Consider the following 13,161-nt stretch of genomic DNA (forward strand, 5'->3'; position numbering starts at 1 on the left):
AAGTACTTCTACCAGTGCAGGAGTGCGTGAAACCAGACACCACTGTTTTTAGCCCCCCTCTGTCGCGGTAATGCCGTAACACCAAGTTTTTTTTTCACAGCTTAAAAGCTTTAGAATGATCAACTTTATTTACTTCTTCATGTTATTTGTCTCATCCACAAAAGTTACTTTGCAGCAAGTGTAAACTCATTAGTAAATATTTGGTGATGTGATTGTGAGCCTCTATAGTTACAGCACAAGAGTTATGCCTTAAATCTAGCCATCAGCTTTACAATAAGTCAGCTCATTGATTTAAAACTAGATTGACACATAGGACCACAAGGGACACGGTTTTAGATCATTTGACCTTAAGCAAATGTCGTGGTAACAAACAATGACAAGCTGCAAAAAGCATTTCACCCAGTCCATGTCTTGCAAGGATCTTTTAGTTTTCCTTCACAGTGATCCTGAAACATAAGACTAAGCATATATACAGTATGTATCACTCCCTGGCTGCTGTGTGTCCAGAGGCTCTAGCATTAGAATTCAGCACAATCTCTTTAGATGAAGGAAGGAATGACACAATAGATGTATGTTTATCTGCCAAGGTGACTTGCTGTTATCCATTTCCTGTCAAAAATATTGGTATGTTTGATGGAACCCCAGACAAAGATTCACAACGCAAATGTTAACACAGCTTTATATTCAATCTCCTCAGAAATCCATTAATGGTGTTTTTTTCACTTTTGTGTTGTGGATTCTGTTTATAACTAGCTGCACAATTGATACCAAATGCATTCAAAAGACCTCTTTTTCTGAAAAGGGTGTCTAGTGGGATCCTAGTGTGGCTGTCCATAGTTTTGGACTGAAAACTCTATCTTTCTCATCCCATTAAACAAATTTTAGACAAAATTTGTTCAAGAGAATTCATTGCAAAAGTCCGAACAGAGTAAAGGCCCCGTCACACTAAGCGACTTACCAGCGATCCCAACACCGATATCAAGGTGTCAGGATCGCTAGTAAGTCGCTATGTGGTCGCTGGTGAGCTGTCACACAGACAGCTTCACCAGCGATCAGCACAGCGATGCCGAGCGCCCGGCATCGCTGTAAAAAATAGAATCAAAATAAAAAATATAGTTATTCTCACCTTCCGATGTCCCGTTCAGCCATCCTGCCTCTCTCCACGCTCCGGTCCCAGTGATCCTTTGCACGAATGACCGCGAGATGTCACGGTCTCGAGGGATAACAAAGTCTCGCGGTCATTCGTGCAAAGGATCACTGGGACCGGAGCGTGGAGAGAGGCCGGAAGACTGCGCGGGACATCGGAAGGTGAGAATAACTATATTTTTTATATTTTTTTATTATTTTTTACACCTGATCGCTGGTCTCCCGCCTGTCACACACAGCGATGTGTGCTGGCCAGCGGGAGACCAGCGACCAAAGAAATGTCCAGAGGTTTCTTCCAGCGATCAGCGATACCGGCAGGGGGGCCGCTCGCTGATCGCTGTCACACACAGCGATCTCGCTGGTGAGATCGCTGTTACGTCACAAAAGTTGTGACTCAGCAGCGATCTCGCTACCGAGATCGCTTAGTGAGACGGGGCCTTAAGTTAAAAAAGTAGCAATTAGTCATGCATCTCCCTTGCAGCAATTCTCCGCTCTCACTAATAAGGAGGGTGCCCTTCTAAGACATGAGTCAACTCTTCCAATGGCCATTTCGACTGAAAAAAAAGTATGTTCTACATAACTACTTAACGAGCGACTGTCACATTACCGAATGCTTGGCATAGCTTGTATTCTATTCACCATTCCATAGATTCATGGGCTTGTTACATTTATATTTCAGTATTTAGTTGGGCCTATAATATACTGGAAATTTTTCCCCTTGATGTGGTATAATTTAAAAGACAGATCCTTAGAAATATGCTTGGCTCTGTACTTCAAAGGCTTTATTTGCATTATTATCACAAATTTACCAAATCCCTGGTTTCTCTTCTGTAATCATGTTATTTAAATAATATTCTCAGAGTGCATTTCAATCATTTTCTACTTCAACAAACATGTATCCAAGCGCCTCAATTCCTCCTAGAATTATATACAGATAGTGTAAATAATTCTTCTTATTATTGATTATAGCTAGTATAATTATCTCTTTAGGCACCCACTCCCTCACATTACACTGAAACAGTGCCTTAGAAAACTATTCATACCTCATGAACCTTTCAACATTTTTTCACATTACACTCACAAACGTAAATGTTTTTGGAGGGATTTTTTGATATACCAACACAAAGTAGCAAGTATTTGTGAACTGTTAAGGACATGATACATGGTTTTCTAGGTATTTTTAAAATACAAATCTAAAAAATTTGTAACTTGCTTTTGTATTCAGCAACCCCTGAGTCAATACTTTGTAGGACCACATTTCACTGGAATTACTGCTGCAAATTTTGTAGGGTATGCCTCTATTAGATTTCCAAATCTAGAGGTTGAAATTTTTGTCTACAGTAGTCTTCTTTGCAAACTAGCTCTAGCTCAGTGAGATTGGAAGTCTTGCCACTACCATGGAATTTAGGTCTGGACTTTGACTGGGCCATTCAAACACACAAATATTCTTTGATTTAAACCATTCCATTGTAGCTCTGGCAGTATGTTTTGGGTCGTAGTCCTGCTGGAAGGTGAACCTATGCATCAGTCTCAAGTCTTTTGCAGCCTCAACAGTTTTTCCTCCAGGACTGTCCTGTATTTTGCTCCATCCATCCACTTTTCATCAACTCTGAATAGCTTTGCATGTCCCTGCAAAAAAAAAGCATCTCCACAGCATGATGCTGTCATCACCATGTTTGACAGTGAGGATGGTGTTTTCAGGGTGATGTGCAGTGTTTTCTTTTACCTAGTGTTTTGCATTTAGCCCAAAATGTTCTGGTTTGGTCTCATTTTACCAGAGCACCTTCTTCCATATGCTAGCTGTTTACCCTACATGGCTTTTTGTAAACTCTAAACAGGAATTCTTATGTCTTGCTTTCAAAAATGGCTTTCTTTTTTCCATTGTTCCATAAAGGTCAAATTTGTGGAGTATACGACTAAGACCACATTCACAAATCACAGGATTTCACATCAGCATTTGTAAGCCAAAAATCAACAGTAGGTGAAAAATGCAGAAGTGGTGTATGTGTTTCTATTCCACTGATTGTGCCACTCCTGATTTTGACTTATAAATACTGATGGAAAATATTGACCAAATACTGAACATGTGAATGTGGCCTTATAGTTGTGCTGTGGTCAAATTATCTCACCTGAGCTGTGAATCTCTGCAGCTCTTCCAGAGTGATCATGGGCCTATTGGCTGCTTATCTAATTAGTGTGCTTGGGATGTCAGGTTAGGTGGACAGCCATGTCTTGGTAGGTTTGCAATTGTACCATACTCCTTCCATTCTTGGATGATGGACTGAACCGTGCTCCGGTAGATGTTCAGCGTTTGGGCTATTTTTGTTTTATAACCTAACCTTGCCTTTCTTTTCTCCACAACTTTATCCCTGACCTACCTGTTGTGTTCCTTGGTTTTCATAATGCAGTTTGATCCCTATTCTTCTCAAACAAATCTCTGAAGTCTTCACAGAACAGCTGTAGTTATATACTAAGGGCACACTCACACATTCAGCATGTGTATAATATTTTACATCAGTATTTGTAAGCCAAAAGCAAGAGTGTGTGAAAAGTAGCAAAATGGTTCACCTGTTTCTAATATACTTTTCCTCTGATTATTCCACTTCTGATTTTGGCTTACAAACACTGATGTAAAATACTGAACGTATGATTGTAGCCTAATAATAAATTACACACAAGTGGACTCAATTTACTAATTATATGACTTTTGGAGGCAATTAATCACTCAGGAAATTATTTTGGGGTGTCAGACTACAGAAGGCTGAATGCAAGTGCACAACGTAATATTCAGACTTATATTATTTAAATAATAAGAAACCCATGCATCAATTCATTTACAGTTCACAAATACTTGCTATTTTGTGTTAGTATATCACATAAATTGTTATAAAACTCCAATAAAATGCATTTAAGTTTGCGGGTCTAATGGGAAAATATATGGAAAAGTTCACAGGGTATGAATACATTTTCTAGGCACTGTAAATATATTCTCTCTTTTCTGACATGAGGTGCATATCTTTTTTGTATATCTTTTTATGAACTGTATATAATTTTTTGTATATCTTTTTATGAGGTGTATATAATTTTTTGTATATCTTTTTATGAGGTGTATTTCTTCTTTTAAAGTAGAAATAAATTAACACAATTGTGCATTTATAAACACTTAAGATATTCTATGACCCTGATCAAATTAAGCTAAAATACCAGAGGTCAAACTGATAAAGCCCACGCAGCCAGTTGTCCATTCCTGACATATGATTACCATTGATCTTACTTAAACTGTAAACCAGAATAAATGGGTTCCTTATCAATATAAAATATTTTTTTGCAGATTTGTCAGCCCTAGATTTATTATGTATAACCACATACTCCAAATACACATTCTTTGTCCAACCGGCTATTTAGCAGGGTAATGACTTCCCTATAAGGTCTAGTTTGTATAAATGCTTTGGTTAGTTTTTACTCATCCTGTTTTTCCACTTCTAATTCCATTGTGTAATGATTTCACCCCTCAGTGGGTCTTAGGACTCAGTGACTGACAGGTGCAGGGGCATGTTGAGCTGTCTGTGCAGTGATTGACAGCTTGACCGTCAAAGTTTGGGAGATGCTGAGCCCCCTTCAGGTGTTCGCTGTTCCTGTGATCTACTTAACTGAGCTGTCTAGATTCACGAAAACTGTCCAAAAGTAAAGACGTATTTTTTTGCAGTGCACACAGTGAAACACATCACAGTGGAGCTTTTACTTTGCATTTTACTCTTGAAATATAAAATCTTGGCTGTGACTGGTTGCTACAGAGGTTTTTCTTTTCAACACTTTTTATGAGTCTGCCCCAGCGAACACTATATTTTTGTTTAGTTTAGGCTGCACTGTTCATGATGATGAATTTGTTTCAGCACTAATCTATTGTTTCAGACTGAACCAAATTTAAGTATTATTTTAAGCAACTGCATATAAAGCAAATAATCTGATTCACTGCTATTATCCCAAAAGATTCTTTTGTCAGAGGGAGCAATGGGAAACAGGTTTATGGGACCTCTATTTCCTATTCCTATTCTGCAGAAGCTGTCAGCAGTAGAGATGAGTGAATTTATGAGTGAAATTGAATTCTCCTAAAAACGTACAAATATTTGTATTCTCCATAATATAGAATCTTTATAATTTTCTGGGAGTGAAGGCCACTCAATCACCTGTTCCCGTTGTCCCTGCAGCCCTTCATCTGCTCCTTCGTACTTTTCCCTTTCCCCCATTGTGCACATCCTTTTTGGTCTATTCAATTCAGGACATGACTTCCAGCTCGACTGGGCCTCTAATGTTACATTATGCTGTGCCGTCAGAGAGCATGTCATGATGTCACGATCTGCGTCGCCTAAGTGACAGCAGGTTGCGGGTACGGCAGGACAGGACAGATGAGCTTTCATTTTTTACTTTTTATAATTTTTTTACATCATACATTTATTATAAATAAACTTGGTTGTGATTCAATTTTCCATGTAAAATTTGCTTCATTTTGCCAATTCGAATTTTGGCATAGGTGAATTCAGTATATGCAGTGTGTTCCGTAGGTGGTGCGTTGGAAACATACAGATAGACCGAAACATTCCCTGCAGTCTGCTGACAGTTATTGAGAGTAAATAGTGAGAACTTGTAATTTATTGTCAACCTGTAGATTTCCATGGAAATGCTTCCATTTGCAAAAAAGAGTAATGGCTCTAATGTAATGCATCACTTTAATAGCCCTGGAAACAAGGGCTACGTAGAAGATGCTCTACTGTAGCGCAAAAGGATAAGCGTCACTTTGTCCTGTGTCCCGTCGCACATTATGACAGTTTAATATGAACTGGAATTTCATAATACCTTACATAACGCTCTAATGAAATCAGTTTACCGTGGTGGTAGCAGTTGACGTGGTGCTGCTCCGTGAACCCCACATCTGTTGAAATTGCACTCTAATTTCAGCAAAGGTCTCAATAATCACAGCAATAAAGACGTTCTAAAGAAAAATAAAATTATCGGTGTTAATAAGAAGAGAATATGCATTTGCTTAATACTAACAGACGTAACGGATACATTCCAGGCAATAAATTATACAATACCTTAACAAGCCAAGCAAGGAAGAAAATGAGGGTAATGAAGTAGAAATAGGAGCGCCATCTGGGAAAACTGTCAATTGCTCTGTACATAAGGAAAACCCACCCTTCCTGAGAGGCAGCTTCATATACGGTAAAGATGCTGGTTCCTGCCGGAGAGAAACAGGTCTTTAACAAACTATGCAGCCGTGGTATCCTTGGATACAATGGCCTGATAATATGACTTTCACAGAAACTCCATCATGCGGCATGACTCACAGTCTAGATAATGCATTCAACGTTTATCCAACATATATGACAGACAACAATGGGCAAGGATGATTTACATTCATAAATGTACTGAAATCCTGGATGAATAGAAGAAAATTGAGAATAATTATTGCTTAAATGACAAGCTGCATGAGAATGCGAAAGTATAGATTATTTTAATAATTTCTATGTGCAGAAAGAAAATAAAAAATAATTAGAGGTGACAGGTGCTCTTCAAATAAGAAATGCAAAAGCAAAGATTCACTGTGAATGTCTTGTGTGTCATTTTTTCTTACACCTCATAGTCGAGGAAGCTGTGGAGTTTCTGTGCTACTGGGGTGTTGATAAAGAGGATGAGAGTGAGCGTGGTACTAATGACAAGATATACTCTGAAAGTGACAGGTGAAGGGGTTGGTGGTTGCTATATTTCCAGATGACACCTATCATATGTATAATAGATTCCAGGAGGTATATATCTCATCCAGCAAAAGCTCTGTGAATTATACGTAAACTATGGTATACATAGCAAACTATAGTTTGCGAAGAGCTTTTATTAAGTCCTCCAGTTGAATATTTGGTTGGCAATTCATTAAGGCTGGTTTCACATTTGCGTTTTTTAGCGCTGGAAAAAAACGCATATGTGCGCATGCGTTTTTTCCCCTATATTTAACATGGGTGCGCATACCTGCGCGCTTGTAAGCGCATGTATGCGATTTTCATGCGCTGCGTTTTTTTGGGGTGTGCGTTTGTATTTTCCAGACGCAGCATGTTGCATTTTTTGGCCCTGCAAAAAAGCGCATGCGCACATATGCGCACGTTTTGCGCTAAAAATGGCCATTATAGCCTATGGATGCGCATATGTGCGCACTGGCATGCTCATGTATGCGTTTTTTTGCATATGCGTTTTTTTTTTTAACCATGGAATTTAGGGGTTTGGGTTAGAGTTAGGGTTAGTTAAGGGGGTTTAGGGTTAGGGTTAGGGTCAGGGTTAGGGTTGGGGTTTGGGTCAGGGTTAGGGTTAAGTATGGTTTGGTTAAGGGTTAGGGTCAGGGTTAGGGTCAGGATTAGGGTTAAGTATGGTTTGGTTAAGGGTTAGGGTCAGGGTTAGGGTTAGGGTTAGGGTCAGGGTTAGGGTTAGGGTTAAGTATGGTTTTGTTAAGGGTTAGGGTCAGGATTAGGGTTAAGTATGGTTTGGTTAAGGGTTAGGGTCAGGGTTAGGGTTAGGGTCAGGGTTAGGGTTAGGGTTAAGTATGGTTTTGTTAAGGGTTAGGGTCAGGGTTAGGGTCAGGATTAGGGTTAAGTATGGTTTGGTTAAGGGTTAGGGTCAGGGTTAGGGTTAGGGTCAGGGTTAGGGTTAGGGTTATGGTCAGGGTTAGGGTTAGGGTCAGGGTTAGGGTTAAGTATGGTTTTGTTAAGGGTTAGGGTCAGGGTTAGGGTTAGGGTTAGGGTCAGGGTTAGGGTTAGGGTTAGTTAGGGTTTAGGGTTTGGGTTAGGGTTAAGTATGATTTGGTTAAGGGTTAGGGTCAGGGTTAGGGTTAGGGTTAGGGTTAGGGTCAGGGTTAGTAAAGTCATGGTTTGGGTTAGTGTGAGGGGCCACCTAATGTTGGAAAAAAACGCAAACGCGGTAAAAACGCACTAAAAACGCATACAAACGCATAAAAACGCTGCGTTTTTTTCATGCATGCTCATAAAAATGCTTGAAAAAAACGCAGCAGTTGTATGCTTTTGTATGCGTTTTTTCAATGCGTTTTTTTGCGGGAAAAACGCGCTGCAAAAAAAAGCAAGTGTGAAACTAGCCTATGACCAGAATTGTACGCGCCAGTCTTAATGATAGATGCAAACAGAAGCCGCGGAGACACCATCACATGTTTCTCAACGCAAGCATTGACCAGCCAGGTCTTTCCCCGGGAAGGAACAACCACGGGAAGGGCAGTCTCCTATGAAGGAAACCACCTATGCCAAAACATGGTATCCATCCACAGACAGCTGTTTCAGGGTATTGCCCCTCATCAGTGTGGAGTAGGAAACTGGCTGGTAGGAGCAATGCCTAGTAAAAGACTGTGAAAAATGAGGATGAATGAACTCATGGAGATCAACATCCAACATTGCGGAGACACCATCACATGTTTCTCAACGCAGTGATTCTAGAGCACTGCCCCCATCCCTTATGGGAAATATGCAAAACATGCAAAACAGAAGCCGCGGAGACACCATCACATGTTTCTCAACGCAAGCATTGACCAGCCAGGTCTTTCCCCGGGAAGGAACAACCACGGGAAGGGCAGTCTCCAATGAAGGAAACCACCTATGCCAAAACATGGTATCCATCCACAGACAGCTGTTTCGGGGTATTGCCCCTCATCAGTGTGGAGTAGGAAACTGGCTGGTAGGAGCAATGCCTAGTAAAAGACTGTGAAAAATGAGGATGAATGAACTCATGGAGATCAACATCCAACACTGCGGAGACACCATCACGTGTTTCTCAACGCAGTGATTCTAGAGCACTGCCCCCATCCCTTATGGGAAATATGCAAAACATGCAAAACAGAAGCCGCGGAGACACCATCACATGTTTCTCAACGCAAGCATCGACCAGCCAGGTCTTTCCCCGGGAAGGAACAACCACAGGAAGGGCAGTCTCCAATGAAGGAAACCACCTATGCCAAAACATGGTATCCATCCACAGACAGCTGTTTCGGGGTATTGCCCCTCATCAGTGTGGAGTAGGAAACTGGCTGGTAGGAGCAATGCCTAGTAAAAGACTGTGAAAAATGAGGATGAATGAACTCATGGAGATCAACATCCAACACTGCGGAGATACCATCACGTGTTTCTCAACGCACTGATTCTAGAGCACTGCCCCCATCCCTTATGGGAAATATACAAAACATGCAAAACAGAAGCCGCGGAGACACCATCACATGTTTCTCAACGCAAGCATTGACCAGCCAGGTCTTTCCCCGGGAAGGAACAACCACGGGAAGGGCAGTCTCCAATGAAGGAAACCACCTATGCCAAAACATGGTATCCATCCACAGTGTTGGATGTTGATCTCCATGAGTTCATTCATCCTCATTTTTCACAGTCTTTTACTAGGCATTGCTCCTACCAGCCAGTTTCCTACTCCACACTGATGAGGGGCAATACCCCGAAACAGCTGTCTGTGGATGGATACCATGTTTTGGCATAGGTGGTTTCCTTCATTGGAGACTGCCCTTCCCGTGGTTGTTCCTTCCCGGGGAAAGACCTGGCTGGTCAATGCTTGCGTTGAGAAACATGTGATGGTGTCTCCGCGGCTTCTGTTTTGCATGTTTTGCATATTTCCCATAAGGGATGGGGGCAGTGCTCTAGAATCACTGCGTTGAGAAACACGTGATGGTGTCTCCGCAGTGTTTATTCATCCTCATTTTTCACAGTCTTAATGATAGGACATGTAGGAGTAAGATGCGCCTAATTCGTTAGGAGGCACTTACCTTTCAACGGAATAGGTCTAACAAATGCCGTTTGCCTCTACCAGAGATGTACTCTAGTCAGACTGGAGTATGTTTCTGGCACAATTTACACCACTAAAGTGGCTAACTGTTACTAATGTGAAAATGTCAAAAGTTGTACAATTTTTGCACAGCTTCGGTAATGCCCAAATATTTTGTGAACTTTAATGGTATTTTACAAATTTTAAGGTGTTTTGTTGCTGTTCAGCAGGACTAGAATTCATTTTATCTCTTGCTGAGTTTGCCTTTAATAGTGGGGCCAATCAGTCCACTGGAACCTTGCCAGTTTTTTTGTAATTATTGTTTTCATCCCCATTTTGGTCAATTTTCTAGGATAATTTCTGAATGTCCTGGAGCAAAGGTCATCCTTCAGAAACTTGGGGATGTCTGGAGGGAGGTTCAAAAGAATATTGGGGCTGCTCAGATTCACCAAAAACAGAACGCTGACAGAAAACATTAGACGGGTCCTGTCTTTAAAGTAGGTGATAAGGTTTGGTTGTCATCAAAAAATATTAAACTTAAAATTAAACTTAAAATACCGACGGCGAAGTTGGGTCTGGAAGTGTTCAACCCAATGGTTTTTAGATTAACGTTTCCTCCATTTCTTATCATCCCTAGCTTCTTCTACAGATCCCTGTTAAAGGAGTTTGCGCCTTCGATTTTATCTCCCTCATCCCCGCCTCCTCCTGTTTCTGTCAATGATAATTTAGAGCATGAAGTAGAGAATGATAGACTCTCGGAAGGTCCAAAATTCCCTCCAGTATCTCATCCATTGGGATATAGACCAGAGGAGAGATCCTGGGTTCCAACCCGATATGTAAATCCTGATCGTCTAGTCAGGGTCTTCACTTCTAGGTCTCCTGGGTCTGGTAGCCCCTTCCCAAAAGAGGGGGTATTGTCACTATTCCACCATATATGGTGTACTAAAGATGCTGTCAGTGACAGCTCAGCCACCCTATAGGATGAAGGATGTGCTGGACTGTCAGTATAGTATAACAGTCCAGCTGTCAAAGCTGACAAGGCCAGTGGGGTTTCCTCCAGGTGTCATCCATTCAAGGTAATTACCTGGCTATTTAGCTGACTGGCAATGATCAGAACATTGTCATCTGTATCCTTGCTCCGTGGTATGTTTACTCTGTGTTCAGATTTTCTGATCTTTGTTGCGGGACCTTGACTGCTGGTTTGTATTACCCCTTTTGTCTTTGATGCACTCTGACTTTAGTTACTTGTCCCTGGAGTTTGCCTCTGAAAATCTGTTTGTTTTATCCTTTTGTCTTTGATGTACCCAGCTGGCTTATGACCTCGGACTCCCTTGCCTCACGGCTTCTCCGGTGAACAAAAATACACAAAATTGATATAAACTCCAAGCAATGATTTGGCAAGAGCGGTTTGCTGTTAATCAGGATTTCGCCCAGAAGATGATATCCAACATGTTAGGGCAAATTGCAGAAGTCTAAAAAATAAGTGTCAAAACTTTAAATATTGAGACTTTTCATAAACTTAATGCATTTGCCAATAAAAGTTTAAAAACGTATGAAACGTTTATAAATATACCTCAGTGACCACAGAAACATGATAAAAGATGTAAGAATGCTGAAGCAGGAACGTTTCTGAAAACAAAAAATTGTATCAATTTTAAAACTTTGGAATCACAGCACCAACATCAAAGTTATGGCACCAGTTCAGGGTGGGGCATTTGAGCAATTAAGAAGGAGTTGTCCAATGGTAGACAACTCATTAAGGATATACAGCTTTGGTTTATGAATTTTCAAGGCACACATTTAGGAAAAAAAGTAGAACATATATTTTTGGGGGGTGTGGGAAGAAAACTGCACTTTACCTTTGTTTGCATTTTAAGTTTACGACATTCATTGTATGTCAAAAAATTTTTTTTATTGCTTAACAGTGTGCTAATGCTGGAAGATTGCTAGCTGAACTTGATAACTTCATGGCATTGAGTATCCTTTTTAACTTTTCTGATTGTTGCAATTCACTATTTAACCATATAATATACTGTTCATATTTAATACACTATATGGCAGCATGAAATTTAATTATACTATACTAGGAATCATTTTTTAAAGAGCTGGTAAATAGGGCAAGTTTGTATATATGAAAAATGTGAAAACAGGTTTTGCAGTACATAACATATGGTATAAGCAGATAAAGTAAAAGAAAACCCAAATACAATATACAGTCATGGCCAAAAGTATTGACACCCGCGCAATTCTGTCAGATAATACTCAGTTTCTTCCTGAAAATGATTGCAAACACAAATTCTTTGGTATTATTATCTTCATTTAATTTGTCTTAAATGAAAAAACACAAAAAGAATTGTCCTAAAGCCAAATTGGATATAATTCCACACCAAACATAACAAAGAGGGTGGACAAAAGTATTGGCACTGTTCGAAAAATCATGTGATGCTTCTTTAATTTGTGTAATTAACAGCACCTATAACTTAACTGTGGCACCTAACAGGTGTTGGCAATAACTAAATTACACTTGCAGCCAGTTGACATGGATTAAAGTTGACTCAACCTCTGTCCTGTGTCGTTGTGTGTACCACATTGAGCATGGAGAAAAGAAAGAAGACCAAAGAACTGTCTGAGGACTTGAGAAACCAAATTGTGAGGAAGCATGAGCAATATCAAGGCTACAAGTCCATCTCCAAAGACCTGAATGTTCCTGTGTCTACCGTGCGCAGTGTCATCAAGAAGTTTAAAGCCCATGGCACTGTGGCTAACCTCTCTAGATGTGGCCAGAAAAGAAAAATTGACAAGAGATTTCAATGCAAGATTGTGCGGATGTTGGATAAAGAACCTCCACTAACATCCAAACAAGTTCAAGCTGCCCTGCAGTCCGAGGGTACAACGGTGTCAACCCATACTATCCGTCGGCATCTGAATGAAAAGGGATTGTATGGTAGGAGACCCAGGAAGACTCCACTTCTTACCCCGAGACATAAAAAAGCCAGGCTGGAGTTTGCCAAAACTTACCTGAAAAAGCCTAAAACATTTTGGAAGAATGTTCTCTGGTCAGATGAGACAAAAGTAGAGCTTTTAGGGCAAAAGCATCAACATAGAGTTTACAGGAGAAAAAAGAGGCATTCAAAGAAAAGTACACGGTCCCTACAGTCAAACATGGCGGAGGTTCCCTGATGTTTTGGGGTTGCTTTGCTGCCTCTG

At 40.5% G+C, this 13,161-nt stretch overlaps 1 protein-coding gene across 4 annotated transcripts in view; it reads right to left on the reverse strand.

Annotated features, from left to right (window-relative positions):
• NALCN (sodium leak channel, non-selective) overlaps nt 1-13,161 on the reverse strand; it is an 871,910-nt gene that overhangs the window by 517,157 nt on the left and 341,592 nt on the right. For all 4 annotated transcript variants that reach the window (XM_073569511.1, XM_073569510.1, XM_073569508.1 and 1 more), the window contains 2 exons: nt 6,240-6,382; nt 6,032-6,136 (listed from right to left, as the gene is read on the reverse strand). In XM_073569511.1, the coding sequence (XP_073425612.1) occupies nt 6,032-6,136; nt 6,240-6,382 (248 nt within the window). The remainder of the gene's footprint in view (nt 1-6,031; nt 6,137-6,239; nt 6,383-13,161) is intronic.

Source organism: Dendrobates tinctorius, unplaced genomic scaffold (genome assembly GCF_039654945.1).
Source record: "Dendrobates tinctorius isolate UK_male_01 unplaced genomic scaffold, ASM3965494v1 ptg000026l, whole genome shotgun sequence".
NCBI classification, from domain to species: Eukaryota; Metazoa; Chordata; class Amphibia; order Anura; family Dendrobatidae; genus Dendrobates; species Dendrobates tinctorius.